Source organism: Aulostomus chinensis, chromosome 5 (genome assembly GCF_037954235.1).
Source record: "Aulostomus chinensis isolate RoL2024-O1b breed Wild chromosome 5, RoL_Achi_v1.0, whole genome shotgun sequence".
Taxonomy (NCBI): domain Eukaryota; kingdom Metazoa; phylum Chordata; class Actinopteri; order Syngnathiformes; family Aulostomidae; genus Aulostomus; species Aulostomus chinensis.
Genome location: NC_141324.1, coordinates 24,459,691 through 24,480,403, shown reverse-complemented (window position 1 = coordinate 24,480,403; position 20,713 = coordinate 24,459,691). Strand labels below are relative to the sequence as shown.

At 41.5% G+C, this 20,713-nt stretch overlaps 3 protein-coding genes and 1 non-coding gene across 5 annotated transcripts; 1 reads left to right on the top strand and 3 right to left on the bottom strand.

The window, feature by feature from the left end:
• Positions 1-57: 57 nt before the first annotated feature.
• bag1 (BCL2 associated athanogene 1) lies at positions 58-3,505 on the bottom strand. The gene is made up of 7 exons (XM_086204098.1): positions 3,375-3,505; positions 2,568-2,696; positions 2,401-2,483; positions 2,207-2,320; positions 1,980-2,087; positions 1,828-1,890; positions 58-1,740 (listed from the first exon to the last, which is right to left on the bottom strand). The coding sequence occupies exons 1-7, from the start codon at positions 3,409-3,411 to the stop codon at positions 1,651-1,653; spliced, it is 624 nt and encodes a 207-aa protein (XP_086060224.1). The 5' UTR covers positions 3,412-3,505; the 3' UTR covers positions 58-1,650.
• A 154-nt stretch (positions 3,506-3,659) lies between these two features.
• On the top strand, positions 3,660-3,751 carry trnar-ucu (transfer RNA arginine (anticodon UCU)). The gene is given in 2 exon segments: positions 3,660-3,696; positions 3,716-3,751. It is a non-coding gene; the product is annotated as a tRNA-Arg (tRNA).
• Positions 3,752-4,378: 627 nt separating this feature from the next.
• LOC147261848 (charged multivesicular body protein 5) lies at positions 4,379-8,405 on the bottom strand. Its single transcript, XM_086205030.1, has 8 exons — positions 8,232-8,405; positions 7,837-7,941; positions 7,679-7,725; positions 6,682-6,775; positions 6,320-6,391; positions 6,116-6,224; positions 5,681-5,796; positions 4,379-4,766 (listed from the first exon to the last, which is right to left on the bottom strand). The coding sequence occupies exons 1-8, from the start codon at positions 8,298-8,300 to the stop codon at positions 4,716-4,718; spliced, it is 663 nt and encodes a 220-aa protein (XP_086061156.1). The 5' UTR covers positions 8,301-8,405; the 3' UTR covers positions 4,379-4,715.
• Positions 8,406-12,867: 4,462 nt separating this feature from the next.
• Positions 12,868-17,396, bottom strand: oprk1 (opioid receptor, kappa 1). 2 transcript variants are annotated; one of them, XM_086205027.1, is made up of 4 exons: positions 17,285-17,396; positions 15,649-15,929; positions 14,783-15,135; positions 12,868-14,180 (listed from the first exon to the last, which is right to left on the bottom strand). In XM_086205027.1, the coding sequence occupies exons 1-4, from the start codon at positions 17,291-17,293 to the stop codon at positions 13,642-13,644; spliced, it is 1,182 nt and encodes a 393-aa protein (XP_086061153.1). In that variant the 5' UTR covers positions 17,294-17,396; the 3' UTR covers positions 12,868-13,641. The 2 variants fall into 2 exon arrangements, with proteins under 2 accessions (XP_086061153.1, XP_086061154.1); XM_086205028.1 differs by lacking the exon at positions 17,285-17,396 and adding an exon at positions 16,151-16,678.
• Positions 17,397-20,713: the final 3,317 nt, after the last annotated feature.

The following is a 20,713-nucleotide window of genomic DNA, read 5'->3' as shown; positions in this document are numbered from 1 at the left end:
GTGTTATTGTCTATTTTGAAGGAAATTAAAGTTTGTAGACGACATCATCAATGCTCATTTCATTTAGCAAAAGTTTTATTTTAAAACAAAGGAGAAATTGTCATTGTGATGGCCCACGTCACACAGTTTTCAAAGACACAATTACACAAGATAATGCACAAACTACATGATTAGAAGTATGTGGACAGCTTTGCCCTGATCTGGGTCCAGGTTTGTGATTATCTGCGCCTGAATCCTTTAGTTTACCAAATGACAGAAAGATGCTTACCATAATTCTCAAGGGGATGCTGTTGCTATCATGCAGGACCCAAAATCCAAACTGCCTCACATGAGGCAAGCAGCAGCAGGAACAGAATTCATCTTCATCAAAACAAAATTCACTTTTTATTAAAATCTGTGACAGTGGGCCCTTTAACTTTCCTCGCCTCGATCACTGTTAGTTATATTATTTTTGATCCCTTGAAGACACAATTTATCCAATATAGCCTAATATTGCTGTTTGACATGACCTAAGAATAAGGTGAGACCCTCAGTCTTCCTGGAGAGACTGAGGAGAGGCAGTGCTCATTAGCGAAGGAGCAATTTGAGGTGGTTTGGGCATCCGGTAACGATGCCTCCCTGGACCCCCTGAGGAGGTTTCTCAGGCACATCCAGCTCTGACAGGGCAAGTCACAGACCAAGGACCAGGTGGAGGGATTACATCTCTACACTGGTCTGGAAAGACACAAGATAACCCAGTCAGAGCTGGCGAATGTGGCCAGACACAGGGGTCCCATGCTGAAAATGCTACCTCCATGATCACACTCTGCACAAGCCATTCAAGATGGATGGACAGACACTAACTAAATGCTACAGTATGCAAAGACAGTTGCTTAATCATCTACAATCAAACCAAATCAAGTTGTTTAACGTCTTTTGGATAATGTCACCACGTATTATTATACTTTGCTTTAACACTGATATGGTTACCAAGAGAAATCAGGTTATAGCAAGGCAATCAGATATGAGGTTTATATAGTCTGAAGTAACCTGCTTTCCTTAATTAACATGGTGATAAATGTTCCAATGCAAACTGTGAGATCTGTAAAAAAAAACAAAAAAACAACCTTCCTCAACTTCATCATCCCGCACCCCTGACTCTGATGTCTAAATGCAAATCCATCTCTGCAGCGATGTTCAAAATCGTGGAATTCATTACAGGAGCTGTCCACATACCTTTGGCCATGTGTATCAACTGTGAAATGACACACTCGACAGCTGCAACATCACAATTAAGAGTGTTTTTCTATGTTTTGGAGCATAATTGTATCAGGTGTCGTCATCATGGTTACGTTGCTGAACGTCTGGCAGTAGCTGCTCTCTACAGCACCAGTGTCAGATGTTTGTAACTGGTCTGAAATTCAATGCTCAGAGTGTCTGTCTCCAATATCACAAAAATCCTCTCACATCAGTCTCAAAGCTCTATTAGAGCACACGTCACTTTTACAGAGTGTCAGTGCAGCCTCACTCTCTTCACAGGATGATGAGGGCTCTCTTATACACGTCACACCAACAATAAATAGATGAGGATCTGCTCCACACAGGAAGCTTTGGTTCACTTTGCAGCTGCTCACAGAGCAATGCCAAGCACATGATACATAAGAGATGTCTTCAGTCTGCCAGGGCAAGGTTTTTGGACTGGATCTTCGATAGGTGATCTGATATACAAGCCTCTATCTTATCACACTGGGCCAGGAAATCCTACAAACAAACAAAAAAATGGACACATTTAATATCCCGATTTTCTTTTTAACTGTCGTGTTAGAACAGAAAAATTAACAGATTTACCTGCACCGTCTTGACAAGTCCCTTTTTCTTCATTCTGCAGTCATTAAAATTCTCTGGGACGCTCTGTTGTGAACAAAACAACAACAAAAAAGAGACAGTTAGATAAACTCCGAGCATACAATTTCAAAAACACCTGCAACAAAGGAAATTACCAGAGCATCTATTTGCTCCAAGATCTTCATGAACTGCTCAGCTGCTACTTTCACTCTGTTGTCCAGTTTACCCAGGGCATCTGCCTGGAGATCTTTGGCCAAAAAGCCCTGAAAAAGAACACCAAACCCAGAGGCCAATGGCTTTTAAAATCTTGACTGCAAACATATCAAATCAAAAAAATGGAGTTTGTGCAGGAAAACTGTGCATCTTAAAAAGGCATCGTTACATTCTTGAGTCCAGTCAACTCCCCGTCCACCTTCTCCAGCTTTTTTGCCGTCTGCTCCACAGATTTCTCAATATCTTTCAGCTTCTTCAGTTCCGCTTCCTCCTCAGGACTGTTCTGTTTGTAGATTATATCAGAATGCTGGTAACACATACAACTCACATCAGAGACTTCACATGCAGACATTAAAGCCGTACCCGCTTTCCAATCATCATGAGTTTACAGCCTTCTTTAACCCCGTAGCTGGATAAACTCTCCTCCATTTCCTTCAGGGATTTCCCTTGAATGACCACAAAAGTACAGAGTTAGAACTGTCCATATAATCTGTTAGCAATGCTCAGTATTTATAGAAAAGATGGCCTACCCTTGAAGATGAGTTTCTGTGAGGCTGGTGGAACTCCAGTAACCTGGGTGAGCGCATCAGACAGGTCTTTGACAGTTGGACTCTGGCCATCATCCTGCCCTGTCACTGTGATACTGTGTTTAGTGGATCCTGGAGAGAGAATTTGAAATAACCCTTGGAAGTATTTTGAATATTACTGCAAAAACATCTCCGTGACACGACTGTACTTTCTCCAATGAGAGACGATTTCAAAGTCAGGGTTTGGTCCACTCAGACACAATTAAAAGTTAGAAAATGACAAAGAGATTGTGAGGGATTCAAATGTGCATAGAAGAATGCTGGCCATTTGCTTTGAGCCTAAATATGCAAAACAATGCCCATAAATTAAAAGAAATTAATACTACGCGGAAAAATACACGTTTTGTAGTTCAGGGGAAATGGGGTTGTTTTCATTCAACATTTCATGATGAGGGGCAAGTGTATTAGGTTCTTCACCAATAAATCAAAATAAGGGTTAACCCTAACCCTATCCATTAAGTATGATCGGATGTTACAGGTATCAGTTTCAAACTGTTATTAAATTCGGATCCATTTTACTCTGGAGGACTAAATTCTCGATTTTACAGTGTGGTAAAGTACTGAAATAAATGACACGTTTGCTACAGGTTCAAGTCAGATACTAAGTTAGCGCTAATGTTTGATTATAGCTAAAGTACATTAGCTAGCAATTTTCAGCTACAAGAACGACAGTTATGCTTATTAAACGAAGTTTAACCCTTACGTCAATATATCTACAATTAGCTCATTAATGAGACATCATCTTATTACCGTATGCAACTGACACGGTTATGGCTTGCGCTGACATCTTGTCGTTTCACGTCCTTTAATCGCAACATGTACCACACGGCTACTATTTCTGATGGCTAGCTAGCTACTTCCGGAAGAAACAGGAAATACTTATTTTTTATTTTCTTCTTTTAAATTCGTCCATCTTTTACTGTTATTATTGCAACAGTATGTTCCGAACAAATCAAGTATATAAACAGAAATAATCATAAATCAAACATAGACCATTTAAAAAAAAAACTCAATCTGTGACGTAAGCACGTAACTGGCTCTGTGGCGCAATGGATAGCGCATTGGACTTCTAATCAAGCACTTGAAAAGTGATTCAAAGGTTGTGGGTTCGAGTCCCACCAGAGTCGGACTTTTATGGGTCTGATTTCAATTACTCAAGAGATCTGACACCCACTCGAGGTTTTTGCTTCCCGTCAAAGCAAATACATTTCAGCAATTCCGAAATAATAGACATTTTGATCTCTTATCTGGCTATCTGGTATGGTTGGTGACACCCCCAAACTGCGCGCGCACACACACACACACACACACACACACACATACATATATAAATAAAACACTGTACTCAACCTGCACTTTTCATATTTAATGCTTCTTTTGCACCTCTGGTTGGATGTGAACTGCATTTCATTGGCTCTGTACCTGTGTACCTGTACTCTGCTTAATGGCAATAAAGTTGAATCTCATTTATCTAAAAAAAAAAAAAAGCCATAATATTAAAAATCGCAGGTTAGCATTTTAAATTACCTCACCGACTACCTAATCCTGCTCGGTGATGCGGGACCCTGGTCATGGATTAATCCAAAAGTGCTCTAAAATAGCAAAGAATAAACCAGTAAGTGAGAGGAACAAATAAGAGCCGTCAAAGAGGGGAAAAAATTCATATATATACAGTATATGTGTGTGTGTGTGTGTGTGTGTGTGTGTGTGTGTGTGTTCGTGTGTATTGTCATCGACAAATCAGTCATTCAGAATTGAATTAAAAACTTTATTTGAATGTTTCAAATAATCTGTAGACACGGAACAGATCAAGCGAGAATCATCCCAATTTTGAAACATAACAGTCACAACTAAGAAGAACTACAAACGGATTAAAATAAATTAACACTAATGGTGATAAACAACACTGACAGAAGAGGGATTAAAAAAGTGTCACACGGCAACATGCTTGTTCAGTAGTATTATCAATCCAACAGCAGGACAGCTTCGGTATTGTAGCGTTGCCAGGTTAACGGCTTTGCAGGTATAAATGTAACCCTGCATAAAAAAAGTGTTTTCAGTTGTAGTGCAGTCGTTTCAGTAGTTCCTCGTTTATGTGGCAGGAATCTGTGGCAGGCCAAACTCATCCACCAAAACACCGTCCTGTAGACAGAAGAACCCCATGACAACAGAACATGAGTAGCTTTATACTTTTTTTTTTATAAACTGTATTATAGACAGATAATGGTAAGAGTCTTTTTGGCTAAATTTCCTGAAGGGATTACTGGCATTGCTTTGAATAATGGCCAGAAAAGTGTTTTGGCAGAATATTATGATGTCACACTGAAGCTGACCTTTTGGATTTCAGGCTATCAGGAGTGTTTCCATGGGTATTGTGAGAAGGATAAAGTGATACGTTTCTTGGACGACACTGAGGTGTATTTTACAAGTTAATCACAGTTTTAAAAAAGAAAAGAAAAGATGCGTACTATGTTGTACATTGATATGTGAGAAGCAGCACGGAGCCTCGGTCATTACTAATTCAGGCTCTGTATGTCAGTAATTGGACTTGGCCAGGCCCAGGACTCTAGGAGCCGATTTGGAAGTCTCAGTTCAGATCTCATGACAGAAGTGAAAAGAAAAAGAGGATGGATGCAGATGAGAAGATCTCATGGCGCTGATACATCAACTGCCAGACTTTGCTCACTCTTGCGCTGCATGTATGGCTGAGGCCGACCCGGCTGTTGACCTCATCACGTGCCCATGCAACTGTAACGCGCTGAAGCTGGACTCTTCAAGCTGCGCTGGGGCAAAGCAAGCGTACCGTGCCTGGGTGTCATACGGAGCAAACTAATTTGGAGGACAGACATGCGTGGGGCACAGAACGGATCGCCCAGTGGGAGCAGGCTCGTATCTGTTGACAACCATTAGTGGCTCTCTGAACTAAACATCCTGCGTTTGGAAAAGGATTGGCAGTAGAGCATCTGTTTAATCTTCACTGTTAATAAAATAAAAAAACACCCTTGCAGAATACATTCTCGTGGGCTGATCCCTGATCTGTGCAGACTGTTGGTTACCTTGTTCGTCTTGCTGTCACTAGGGATTCCCTCAGGAATTGACGGAGCAGCTGAGGCCTCATCCAGGTAGGAGCTGTCATCATCCAGCAGCAGCTCATCACCCAGAGCGTCCAGCTCTGAAACCACAGTCACACCGTCACTGATACACCAAAGTCCTCGTATAAGGTTAAATTCATCCTGGCTGCTATTTCCAGTTGTGAGATTATTAACGGATACTGGTTTTTCATATGGTTGGTTCATATCACCGTTTTTCGTCCAACTTTTCAGGCAGTGGAAAAAACAGGTGACGTGATTGGATTCATGATTGATGCAATACATCCTTCATGTTTGCGTTTATGGCTACTTGATGCTTAATGCTTGATGATAAGCTTGGAGGCTTGGAGAGAGATGTCTGTTTGGGTTTTGTTTGAATGTGAGGCCAACACACACACTCACCTGCTTCCAGATCGTCCTCATCTATGTCTGGAGTGCCGTAACTGCGGCTCAGAGCTTCCTGGACCTCGTTGGCGTCCTCCATCATGTCCTCCAGTTGATCCTGTAAATCCTGGAAGACAGAAAAACACACGATCCTGTTGGGTATCCATGCCTGGTGTAACCTAATGATAACGGTCACATGACGGTGGGATACAACAAACATACATCAATCTGGTCCAGTTTTACATCCTTGTAGGCTCTTTTCATTTCCTTTGCCCCGATCTTCATGGCTTCCACCTGGGAAAGAACACCAATAGATGACGTGATCAACTGCTGGTGACTAGTAAGAGAACACGTCCATTTTCCTGATCTCCGCTGATGGTAAACTGACTCTGTTTCACTCAATATTCTGTTTTCTGATAAACTGACGGAGCAAAACCCATCCTTCACTCACAATTAATCTACCCACATGACACACAGTACCCTGGATATTAATCACACTTAAGAAGGGACACAGCAAACTGATAGAAACTTCTTATCAGTGACCTCTGATCTCTGCAAGCCAAACCAGGTCACACGGTCCTTACTGTCGTTTTGGTGTCCTTCAGTGTCTGGATCGTGTAGTTGGCCTGCTCCATGTTAAAGGACTGCTGTGCCAGCTGCTCCCTCTGGCCTTCATACCTGAGGAAGAGCAGCACGTTCACGTTTAACACATCTGGATTTGACACCTGACTGATACAAGAGCTCGGAGGCCATTTGAGACAATTCTAACCCAATTGTACATAACTTTGTCTCTCTCTTGATATGCTGACTACAGTATGTAGTGTTTCAGAAATGCACCCATATTGGCCATTTAGCAGTAGCAGCCGATGTTTATCTTGTTGACTCCCACTGGTTAATAAGATTGCAGTGGCTAAACATTATCTTTCGACATGAAAGGTTATATTAAAAGTTGTTGTGTTGAATTGAATTTGTCTAATATTTCAACATAGCTGATAGAGAAGAGCTGGATAGAGTAGATGTAAATTATACTGGAGGATGCTCTTGACGTTTGGGCAGTTTTGCGGTTTGTAGCTGGTCATCATTAGCTTCAAGCTAATTATACACGGCTGGCTCTTTCTGCACTCTGGAGTCACAAAGAATGGATGCAAAGGTGTAAAAAAAAATGTCTGTGCTTTCAGGTGTCACTTTAAGATATGTAGCTCAGACAATTCAGTACCACAGTGACTTCAAACTTTTTCCTCAATTACAATTACTGAGCCATTATTTTACACAAAGTTTTACTCCATCCTCATAGTCCTATGGGCTCTGTGTTGCAGATATACTGAACTCTTACAAGGCAAAGTAATCACTAATTAAGCTTTATGAGCAAGAGTCGTGAGAGGTTCTACATGTAGGTTTTTGATTAATTACCCTGCCTTAGCTGATAAAATCATAACGCTGATCAAAGACTGGAAGAAAAAAAAATATATAGAGATTATTTTTGACTGATACTGCAATATGATCAATCTCAAAATTATGACAGTATCATCCTGGTGTAGTTTTCAATGCTGACTGTGTTGAAAGTGTTAAAAGTGAACTCACATTCTCTTCTGTTTCAGGACTCTCATCGCCTTCTGTTTCACCATGTTCTGCATTTTAGAAAAAAAAACAACAACAACAATAGATAAAAGTGCTGGTGCCTTATTTGCAGTATCATCTAGCTACTCTTGGGGTTCTGATGCTGATGTTCTGACTCCCACCTTGGAGGGTCCATCTCTCATCTTCTTCATCTGATCCTTGTACTTCATCAGCTCAGCATCTAGTCTGCCAATCTTCTTGTCTATGGACTCAGCTCTGGCATCCACCTGAGAGGACATCCAACACAGGTGTAGTCATATCCAGAAACATCTAGAAACACAGAGCTCAGGTGCCATGTTTGGGCGAGAGTTAAATGTCTGTCAATGAATTTAGCTGACAAAGTCCAAACCACAACTGGAATGAAAGTAGTATTTGTGTTGCACTGCTGCAAAAGTCGTCAATGACAGCAGATATATCTCGGTTCAGTGGCTTATCTCCTCTAGCTAGCTTACTCACGACACCGTTAGGTCACAAATAAAGACATAAACAACAATACATGGAGCCTGACAGTACTCACACTGCCGATACAGTCCGACAGGTTTGGAGGAGGCGTTTTGGGTTTACCGCGTCCGAATATTCTGTTCATATTTTACACGTTTTAGGATCACAAAGGCTTTAAGTTTCCTTGTTAAATGCAATAAAACATTAAATACAGAGGGATCTCCTCATTCAAGGCACCCGGAAGCAACGGGACCAACGCAAATTGCTCCTATTGGTTGGCGTGAACAGTTGTAGCCAATGAGAGCGAAGGCACTCGACTGCCCCCATGTGATGTGCCAGGGGACTGCAGCTTCATTAAAACCCCATTGTCCCTGCACACACTGCGTCCGTCAGCACGCTTTGTTACACACCAGCTGCTGTTATCGCTGCACTGCACTGGGCTTTTGGGCAAAATTTTGATGGCATAAACAGTAAACAAATATGGTGACGGCCCTGATTTGATTCATTAGTGTTGAGATGCCTTTAACAAAATGATCAAAGTGAAGGTTGTATTTGCTCTTGTTTTTGTGATAATGCACAAAAAAAGGCTGAAAATGTGAGGCTCATACAAACCCTCATAGTCTAAAATGTCATTCAGATATCATTGTCTGAACCGTGAGATTAAATTCAGCATTATAATTCTGAATAGGAATAATAATGATAACTTTGGTTCTTAATTTGAAAGTAAAAGTAAAGTAAAATATCTCATATTTTTCACTTTTTTTTAATTTCCTTTTTTATTCACAGTACCAAAGTAAATCCAATTAATATGTGCTGTGTTACTTATGCATCTGTAAATCAGATTCGCTTTGACTTTTTCATGTTTTGATCCCCAACATTTCATGATGCATAGATGATTGTCTTCTCATGAAGTAGTTTAGTCCTCTGTATTTTCCATCCATCCATTTTCTATAACACTTAACTGTTCAGGGTCGGGTGTGTGTGTGTGTGTGTGTGTGTGTGTGTGTGTGTGTGTGTGTGTGTGTGTGTGTGTGTGTGTGTGTGTGTGTATGTGTGTGTGTGTGCTGGAGCCTATCCCACCTGACACTGGGTGAGAGGCATTGTTCACCCTGGACTGGTCACTAGTCCTTCGCAGGACCATCACGAGCAATGAGGGGTTCAGTATCTTGCTCAAGGACACTTCCAGTGAGGATCAAACCACTCTACCTCTGAGCCATGTCGCCCCGCTTCCATATTTTCATTTGTTAAATAAATCTGTTGCTAGACCTACACATGTATATCATATAATGGAGAATCATTTCTATCACTATGTTTTTACTATGGGGATTTTACCGAATCAAACACGATGAGACACATACATACAACAAATATAAAGTCTTAACTTAGGGTATAATGAACAAATGGGCCGCCTTTGACCTCATTCACTTTTATACATTCGGGTGGAAAAATTTTAAAAGAACCATTAGATTAAAGATGAAAACAATATGATCTTATATGTTTTAAATAAGAAAAATGCAGCAGGTGACCCTGGAAGGCTTATGTTTTTTTAAAACCGTTATTTAATTCACCACAGAGTCCAGATATCAATGATGGATTTACATTTATGACTACAAACACAAAGGCTTATGAAAAGGGGAAAACGCCATGAGCATTGACAGGATCAACATCAGCCAGAGGGATTTTCTGCCACTGCCTCAGAGTACCAGTCCAAAAGTGTTGATTAATTACCCAGTAAAAGTTGATGCCATTAACGTCAAATATTCACTGACAGGTTATAAAGGCGTTGAGAATTTTATAATGAGCAGCATTATTTTCGACGAACATGACGTTTGTCAGAGCCAATACATGAACCTGGCTATAATGGCTGGCTAATGCGCGCACGAGCACACCCAACCACACCCACACCCACACCCACACACACACACACACACACACACACACACACACACATTTTCTGAGATGAAGAGAGACTAAAAAAGAGCAAAAAATTTTGGTCATTATGGCTGACGGCTTAGCCACCGAGGACAGACTCAGTTAATTTGCCTCACACATCAGTGAGATGGACTGTGCTCAGGGTGCACCATTAAGGATGTAGTCGAGAGTGCTGCATTATCCATTAACCTTTGACAAATGTCAGCCGGGTTATAATTTCTGATAAAAAAGTAAAATAATTGCCCACCGCCGACACTCAGTCCTACTGATAAAGCCAAGAAGCTTGGAAGCCGGAGAGGGGTTGCGTCTTTGTCAAGGGACTTTTTGGACTGCTTCAAAATAAAACACAAGAAAAACAGAGACCTTGAGTTGTTCAATTATCTAAATGTGTGAATTAGTGAACGGCGAAAGTTTAAGAGGTCGCAAACTTTGGCTTCCATTCATTCAGAGCACTTTTCACCGTTCGTACTCCTCCAGAGCATCTCAGACCACAATTCTACGATGAACACCAACGGTGCACAGACTTCATCATACAAAACCACTGAATGATTTCAAGTGATGGGATCTTTTTCATCCTTTGATATCCAGCAGAATCTTTTTACTTGCTTGCTACTCGCAGCTCTCCGTTTAAAAGCGAAAGTCACTCACGGTAGAAAGTCAAAGAGATGATTAATTGTGGAAGAGAATTTTTTTTTAAAAATGTCATTGTTTTAACAAATCTGTTGATATCAATTCATTATTTTTCCAATCATAAAACAAACAATATTGTTCTATATCTTGCGGAATGAGCTGTGTGATTTTTGGGTTGTGGTGCCTTGAAGATGCAAAGAGCTAAAAAGATATTACATTTTCAAGAAAAAGTTTTTAGTTGAGGAGAGTTAAGGATAGGTTTGGGCCCAGATGCTTTCACGACACCGGGGGGTGACATTCGTACCTCCATCTCCACCTGTCAACTTGTTCAATCTTGCAGTGGAGCAACAGCAGCACACTACCGGCGAGCAGCAAACGCTGGATCCACAGTTGCAAGATCCTCACTGGACCACCAACACAAAATCCCCTTACATTTCTTCTTTTCAGCCACTCACCATGGAAACAGCTACTTAGTGTCTAAGCTGAGCAGAGTTATTCAAATAAAACCATCGGGGCGTGAATTATCAGCTATAATGGCTGTTTTTGTGATGATAATCTTACATATTCTTCACACCTTGAACCCACGTGAACTTCAGTAAGTACAGAAATGAAAACTGTCCCTTTTTTTTTTTTTTTCCAAATGAAGCAATGTCATACTTGACGGTTTTATTGCGACATGTATGTGAATGAGGGAAGGATGTTTTCACATTTAACGATAAAGCAAATATCATGAGTTTACAATCCAGCAGCACATATTTGGTGAGACAGGAGCGAAATACAGCTTAAACAGTTTTGATTTGCAATCCTGCCTTTTGAACAGTTTGCAGTGGTAAATGAAGAAATACGACATAAACCGACGTTAAACAACAAAACAAAACTTAAAGCAGTGAGCATATACCAGGGTTTACTTTATACTGTGAAGCAAAAAGAAATTGAAAATGGATGCAGCAGAGAAAAGAAGGCATACATATTCAGATACATCCACTGTATAGATTATTTTCAAATTTAAACAGATGATTCGATATTAGCTTACATTAAAACAAAACACCCCGATGATCTGGCGACTCTGTTAAAAGCTCAAGGAAGCAAAAGAAATTGTCTGACTTTTACAGGAAAAAGATGATTTTGCACCACGTTCAATGATATCCATACCATCACATATTTATATATAGACACAGTAATTGATATGCATCGCAACGATGATGAAAGAAAATAGCTTGACAGGAAGCAATCACAGCTGAGAAGCCCCTGCCAGCTTTAACAGATTAACTGTTTAACTTCACATTCAGGCTGTCGTGTAGCTTCAATCACTTCGTACTGCTTTAAAAAAAAAATCTACAATTTTTTTTTTTATGTGTTTCGAGATGAGAGGCAATTTAATACAGCTTGGCTAACAAAAATAAAATTGTTACCAAATGGAAAATACGATCCATACACTACAGAAAAACACCAAAAGCTTTTTTGTTTAGATACAGCTGGATTATTGTCACGTCGGCTGTCGCCATGGAGCCCTATGCCCAATTTTCACCAGTACTATTAGGTGAGAACATGCCAGGTGAACACTACCTACAATATTTGACAAGTTCAAGATTACGTACGGCTGAAAACAGTCAAAGCTGTAAAACGCGGACGTTTCTAAGAGCACAAAATCCATGAGCTTCACACTTGCATAAATTATATACATTTTTTGCCACTTGGGAGTGAGCAGAAACCAAGGTAACACTAAGATTACCTCTTAGATTGATGTAGCAAAACATAAAAATAAGTTTTGCTATCTATCTATCTATCTATCTATCTATCTATCTGTCTATCTGTCTATCTATCTATCTATCTATCTATCTATCTATTTTTAAGGAGCAATATTATGACTCACAGGAGTCATCTTGAGTCTTTTTTTTATGTTAAACTGCTACAACATATTCAAATGGAACATTCATTCTCCAGCAAAATGTTGGAAATTCTTTTTATTCTCATGAGAAAATGTGATATTTTAAGATAAATGTGACAACACTCTGGTTAAAGTCTGGAGGTTTAGGCACATAAAACTGTTTGGCTGTGGTTAGTGAAAGTTCATGGATTGAAATACAGATCAATAAATACATGAAGACTCAACTGCTAGCTACCTAGCTAACAAGCTATTTGCTAAATGTGTTTCATTTGCTGTTTGTAGCTTTTTCTAACTATAATTATAACTATAACTATAACTACATCATGACTATAACAGCAGAAATGCAGGTCTTGCCAAAAAGGACTGGAACGTTCCAGCAGTGGTGTAATTCTGGAGCAAGAGTCAACCATTGTGTCCAGGTGAGAACGCATCATGCAGCTGTTTCACCTCGCTGTCTGTTGAAAAGAATGCAGAGACATAATGGGCTCCCTGAGGTGCTACTGCTTTTTTTTATTTTAACATACCTTTACTGCTGAAGAGAGAAGGATTCATTTACATTTTTGGATTCAGGCACAAATTATGGATGTGTGCTGACCTTTAGTACCTGAAGCAGATGATCGCGTAAAGAAATCTGAGACAAGTTGATGTCAACTCGCCGTGAAAGTAGATCCAAATGTGTTCAACGCAGTCCGAAGCCTAGGCATTTTGCACACAGGGGTCATTTCTGTATACATTTACCTGACTGTTAAAAACATTGGCCACAGATAATATGAAGATCCATCAATTTAAGAGATTAAATATGACAATAAAGACGCACGTAACAGGTCTGCTTTAATGAGATTTGTCAAAAATAAGAGGAACGCAGAACTTAAGCGAATATGATTTTGAATTCTAATCAACATGCATGATTAACTTCAGTAAATAAATTATCCCTCTAACTTGCCTCTCTCTCTCAGATGGCAGTAGTTTGAGTCAAGCCCAGGTCATTGGAGTCCTCCCAGCCCTGGTGGGCCGTCGAACACACATCCATAGCTAGTCATACGGCTCTGCCCTGCCTTATGTCCCCCCGGCCCTCTGTGGGACACGAGTGGTCCCGTAGGGTGCTCCTCACCCGGCTCATACCCTGGCAGTCCCTGTGTGCTTGAGCACTGGGGCAGCAAAAGTCCCTGAAGCACCTCTTGAAGTTCTCGTCAAGGAAGGCGTAGAGGATGGGGTTCAGGCTGCTGTTGGTGTATCCCAACGCCACGCAGAAGAAGTAGGCAGCCATGACTGGAGTGGTCTCAGGCACGTTGGATGACAAAGCCTTAACTAGGATGAAGATGTGAATGGGTGTCCAGCACACCACAAAGACGGCGACCACCACCAGTACCAGGCGCGTGATGCGACGCAGGTTGCGGTCCTTCTCGCGTGAGCCTGATAGAAGGCGCACGCTCTTCAGCCGCAGGACCATCAGTGTGTAGCAGACAGTGATGATGATGACGGGGGCCACAAAGGCGAAGATGAAGACGCAGATCTTCATCAGCGTGTCCCAGTAGGTGTAGGGTTCGGGGAACTGGAGCGCACATTCGGTAGTTCCTATTTAGATGAAGAGACGTGACAACACACAGGGTAAGAACACGTCCAAGCTAACAAGGCTGCACTGAAGTAACACAATCACAATGGCAACGCCAGTACTCACTAACGGTGACTAACTTCCAAACAAATGTGTGACTGACCAGATTCACATTAGGGCCACACCACCAGCAGGTCTAAAAATAAGTCAGATCCTGTGATGGAGAGAGAGCCAGAATCAGATTAACTGACTGGACTCATAATTCGGGGTAAAGAGCAGGGGGCTTAATTGAATGCCGGCCCATTGTGAACATGGACAATCCATTAAACTCATGCTGAATGAAAAAAGACAGAACAACAAAAACCCTTTCAAATCAAAGAGTCCTCCTCATGTCTGTCACACAGCTTCACATTGCCAACCTCTAGTCTTAATAGCAACCTGCAGACGAGTGTGCCAAGCTAAGGATGGTGGAGAGGAAAATGCGGGGAATGAAGGAACACAGTTCATATGAAACTCCAGCAGAAATGAAATAATGATGAACGAATTCTAAAACTTCTCCGTGTAATCTTTGTTGTTGTTGTCAGACAGTTATAATAACAAGCGCCTGTTTAAACGCTGGCGATACCGTTGTTGGTCTTGGTGCTGCCAAGTATCATGGCAGGTATCCCGGCAGCCGACGACAGCACCCAGATGATCACGTTAATGATCTTTGCCTTCACGGGTGTGCGGAAATCCAGGGCCTTGACCGGGTGGCACACGGCCACATAACGGTCCACGCTCATCATGGTCAACGTGAAGATACTGGTGAACATGTTGTAGTAGTCGATGGAGATGAAGACTTTGCACGCCACCTCACCGAAGGGCCAGGAGCTGAGCAGGTAGTCGGTGCTCTGGAAGGGCATGGTGGTGGTGACCAGAGCATCAGCCACAGCCAGGTTGAAGATGTAGATGTTGGTGGCTGTTTTCATTTTGGTGTATCTGTCGGACAGAAGAGAAGGTTTCTGACTTTTCTGTTGCCTTTATTTCTTTACAGTGCACATCTGAAAAGAGGATCGAGTTCAATGAAACAATTTTCAGATGAGGATTAATGGCTCTCCTCTGTAAACAGATGAACTTTAGAAGGCAAAATACAAAATACACACACTAAGTCAGCACGAAAGGCGAGCTAATGGGATCCTCTTTCTCCTGTTTGTGATCTATTTTTGGGTTACAGAATTTTAATTTCACCTCTAAACTGAGAGGAAATGTTTTTATTGCAGGAAATGGTGGAGTTGAGAGTCTTTTTTTTTTAAATGTAAAAAAAACAACAACTTTAACCGGTTGCATAAAATGGAACAATAAGGACAAATAAAAGATTCATTTCATCTCTTCTTATAGACGGATTATCTCCATTTACAGGCGCCACAAGCTCCATTTCACCAAACCTCTGCATCAGAAAGCGACTTCATGACATGAAGAAAAAGGGACTTTGGTTGCTTTCAAAACACCCACCTAATGATGACATACATCACCAAACAGTTGCCCACCAAGCCCACCACGAACACCACCGAGTACACCGCCACTATGATGGGGATGATGGGTGACATGGGCTCGGCTTCTGCATCCCAGGTGCCGTTGGGTGTGTAGTTGAAGATGTCCGACACACCGGGCTGCCAGGTGAAGTTTGGGACGCACTCCTCTGATTGTCCCGAGGGACATCTGTCCTCTTTGTAGATGTGCACCACGTTGCTGTCCATGGAGCCGAAAGCTGCCCGCGCGCAATGACCGCTCAGCTGAAACACACATCAGCCACAACAGCTGGATTGATCTCTACCAACCGAAGAAGCAAAAAAAAACAAAAACAAAAAACAGGCGCAAAATGATCAAAGCCGACTGCAATTTTATCTATGAACATAGAATATAACCCCCACCATCCCCACCACCCCCCAACTCCAAGTGACGAGAGCGCAAGCCCGCCCTCAAGGACACCACCGTCATGACACGAGCAGTTTACCTGTTATTCTGCATCCAAAAAAAAGTTCATCGAAATAAAACGGGACTGATGGCGAGTAGCTAGGAGAACGAAGAGTCCCCGGTTGCAACCAGAAAAAGCGAAATATGAGAAAAAGACAAGGTTTCTGAAATGTTGCGGAGGAGCGGAGAATGCTCTGTCTGTGCCACCGCTGCGTCACCGAAGATGCGTCCTGGAAGCCCGCACTGCTCATTCAGTGACATCAGGGGCTGAACCAACACATCTGACAGCATCCAACCAGGGGGAAAAAAAAAGTCTCTCACCAGACGCGCCGCACTCGGCTGGATTGACTCTTTGCACGTTTCAAGTTGCGTTCTAACACATTTCTCAGTGATTTATGGTGAAACGCATCTCTAACGAGCTCGTAAAGTCAAACCGTGATGGCCAAGTCATATTAAATCTCTTGTTTTGAAAGAATTTATTTTGAAGAACCAATCTGACATGTATGGAAATCAACCGTTGCAGTCGGACGTTCCCTAGCAACTCCTCTGACTACCATCATCCTATCAGAAGTTTGGAGCCTGAAGGAAGAAGGACACTTAACCTTCAAATGATTGCATCTGTACAGCCCGGAAGCAAATTATGAGTGATGTGTACAGTCAAGAAAGAGGTAACTTTGTACAAATGAAGTGACAGTGTTAGAAAAGGACCGAGAAAAACAACAACAACAACAACAACAACAACAACAACAACAACAACAACAAAACTCCTTTCTTGCATCATGAGCTCAGTGGCATCACTTGTTCCCATTCCCATGTACAAATGTGTTTTATTATAATTACTTTCCATGAAAAGAAATTCATTAATCACCCCAATAAATATAGAATGGCATCTGTTCTCCTCACTCATGAGAAAGAAGAATGATTTCCAGTAGGATGTAATTAAGCAGGTGCTGTTTCCTTTCCGTCCTTTCAAGCACTCCCACCAGTTGCTTAGAGACCCAACACGGCCATCATGTTGCTTGAGAGACAAAGCCTTTTGGTTGTTGTGTTTCCATTGTTGGCGGCCAAATAGGTTTTGATTTTATGAAAGACTTCGTCGGCGAAAACATCTGCAACATCTTCCATAATGTCCCATTGGATCCGCAATGGTTAACAACAAAAGAAGAGCACTCACCTTGAACATTAATGGCGTGGCGCCTGTGCAGAGATGCAGTGATGCAGTCTTCTCCTCATCTTGCGCTCGGAAGCTGTTCTTACACTTTTAGAGGACAGGTGGCGACACTGTTGACAAGAGGTATAAAAATAGAACCAAGATCTCCATTTCCAAGGCGACAATATCTAGATTTCATAACAAACACATTGTTTTCTATTACATTATCGACTGAAGTTGAAATATTCCCACCCCACCTGGACCAACAGGGGAAAATATTGCACGCTGAGCACAAATCTGTGTCATTTTGACCTGATGTTTGCCTGCAGGCCTTCACAGCGTTTGAGAAAAGATGTTAGGGTTTGTAAAATCATTTGCTCAGGTAAGAACCAGTAAAGCAAATGAAAGCCTGATGGATTTATGCCTTAGCGAGCAAGAGGGGGTCAGCTGGGTGGTTTCTCTAATGTCCAAAATATATTTGTGGTGGGCTCGAGGCAATGACAGCTGCTTTATTACCTGCCAGGTGCTACGGCGCAGGGGTCCAAACCAACTCTCAAGGTTTGTCCCCGAATTTGAACGCAGCAGCCACACGGTTGGAATACAGCAGTTTTAAGAGGCTTTAGTAAATATTAATTCCGGAACAGTTTTATCCTCTCGGTATCCTATATCTGAAGCCAAAATGTGTGTGTGTGTGTGTGTGTGTCTGTGTGTGTGTGTGTGTGTGTTTAGGTTCTAGAGCACATTTTTATTTGTAAAGCTAGAACCCAACTAGAGACTCATCAGGCTGCAGTTCCAGTACAGTCGTGCACAGAACACCTTTTAGATGCAATCTAATAAGATGAATAGAGAACATGATGTATCGCTGAGATAAACATTGGTATTTAAAGTGATACTTCACTCTAAGTACTGCATTTTGCAGTTCAAGTACTCACAAAAAGTCCCTTTAAAAACTATGAACTGTTCGTCTCTGTTCTCCACTCGGACCTCAGGGACTTTCTGTTCCTACTGACATTAACTGAGTTCCGTATCTACACATCACAGCCATCAGAGTACTTTGATGTCTCTGAAGATGGAAGAAGTGTGTGGCATTCACTCGAGAAAAAAAAGAAAAGTTTTTATGATTTAACATCTTAATATTCTCATTAATTCAGCAAAGACAGAATGGATTTCATATTCTACATATATTAATTAGAAAATCATTTCCCTCAATGAAAAAAATTAGCTTCAACTTAAAAGCATTTCAAGTTGGCCCTCATCTAGTATTCAAGATTATGTATTTTTACTTAGCATACCAACATAAACTCAATATCAGATCCTTCTTTGTTTTTACTTTGGAACACTTTTAAATGGACCATTTTACCAAAGAATCATTTTAAGGAACTGTGTATTTCTTCCATCACTGATTACAGTTTGACGTGTGTTGAGGCCAAAACTGAGCTAAAAGTAGAATAATTGTTGCTGTTGGAGATTTGCAAACTCGAGATTCGTTGGACTGAAAACTGCAAAGTTTGTAGAAGAAATATTTGTCAGATCATCTGCTCTCTCGATTAGAGTTTCTTCGTTAACTTTCTGCCTTTTATCTGCCAGCTTTAAACACAAGTATTTTTTGTTGTTGTTGCAGTTTGTCATGGTAACATCAATAACACAGGAACCAGAGGTGCATTCTTTTATTGCCTGCAGCGCTTTCCTGGCTGTTGTAAATTAATACGATTTAGTAAACAATCTTTCCGGAGCCAAAGAGGGTTTCAGCTTTTTGCAGGAGGTTAAAAAAAAAAAAAAAAAAAAAAAGGAAGACAAACTAAAGATACACGTTTCCCTTAGTATTTGGTTTTAAAAGTCCGACTCAGACATGAGCAAAGCGTCAGTGTTGATGTCCATCCCACCTTTAGGAATTGTTGGAGTTTTCATGTGTGAGTGCAGGTTTGTATGCAGATGCTGCTGTGACTCATCCCCGTCATCGTCAGACATCCAGATGGGGAGGTCAGTCCAGGTCTGCCTGCTTATCTCTGAATGAAAATAACTGAATAGATTCATTCACATACTCGGAGAGGCCTCGAGTGACGCGTTGGGTAAATTACGCTGACGGTGGTCGCGTGACTGTGTCCTTCACCTTCACTTCAATTTGTTCTCCAAACAATTTGAACGAAATCAGTCTGCTTCACCGGTTTGTGGTGTGCCGGCCTCTTATTAGTGGATTATTAAAAACTAAAACCGATCAACAGATTTGTTTCTACGTATAATCTGATTGAGATGATGATCATTTTTTCATTTAGAAAGTTTACAAATGTGGGATCTTATTCGTTATTTAAAGCTGTGGGTCTTTGTTTTTGGCCACGTGCATTCAATAAAGAACCAAAATCAACCGCTGTTCACGTACGATCCGCGGTTACTAGAGCACTCTTGACAGCCTGGGAAGTGGAGACAACACACTCCTCAGTTTGCCCCCATTAGCATTCAAGCAGAGCTGCTGAAGTCCAATATTCACTCCTTTTTGTGTGTGTGTGTGTGTGTGTGTGTGTGTGTGTGTGTGTGTGTGTGTGTTCGGGGTTGAACTCCACCAACTCCTGAGGGATAATGTTCAGTTCAACTTTATTTCAGACACTAGATAAAAACAAGACATTACACAGAATAAGATTCAGATAAAACTACATGAGTGGAGTTTAAGAGGAGAAGAAATATGTTTCAATACGCTGCAAATAGATGCCTCCACAGATGCTGGGATTTCTTGCAACAGTTATTAAACTATAAAAAAAATACCAAAACTGATAAATTCTTGCTGCCACAAACTCCATCCATCCATTTTCTACCGCTCATCCTGTTAAGGGTCGCGGGGGGGGGGGGGGGGGGGGGCTGGAGCCTATCCTAGCAGCCTTCAGGCGAGAGGCGGGGTTCACCCTGGACAGGTCACCAGTCCATCACAGGACCAACACATAGAGACAGACAACCATTCACACTCACAGTCACACCTACAGTCAATTTAGAGTATCAATCAGCCTCGTCCCCTCTTGATGTCTTTGGACTGTGGGAGGAAGCTGGAGTACCAGAGAGAACCCACACAGGAACAGGGAGAACATGGAGACTCCACACAGAAAGATCCTGTGCTGGAGCCGGGACTCAAATCTTGAATCCTTTCTTGTGAGGCGACAGTGCTGACCACTGCACCACCGTGCAGCCTCACCACAAACTCTCCGACACATTTAGGTTCCTCAAAGAATATTCTCAAGAATGTCATGATAACTATTGGAGGTAAATAAGAATTCCTATATTCCACTTTGACCACAAGCATGCAGCAGAAACAGTTATGAAGATAATGTCTGTGGGTACTGAACTTGAGTGAGATGCGTGTCATCGCCTCTAAAAGTCACCAGCATTCGTCATCTGTTTAGTAATAAAACCATTCAAGACAATTTACCATTTTAACCTTTTACCAGTTGGTCCTCTTTGGTTCTACAG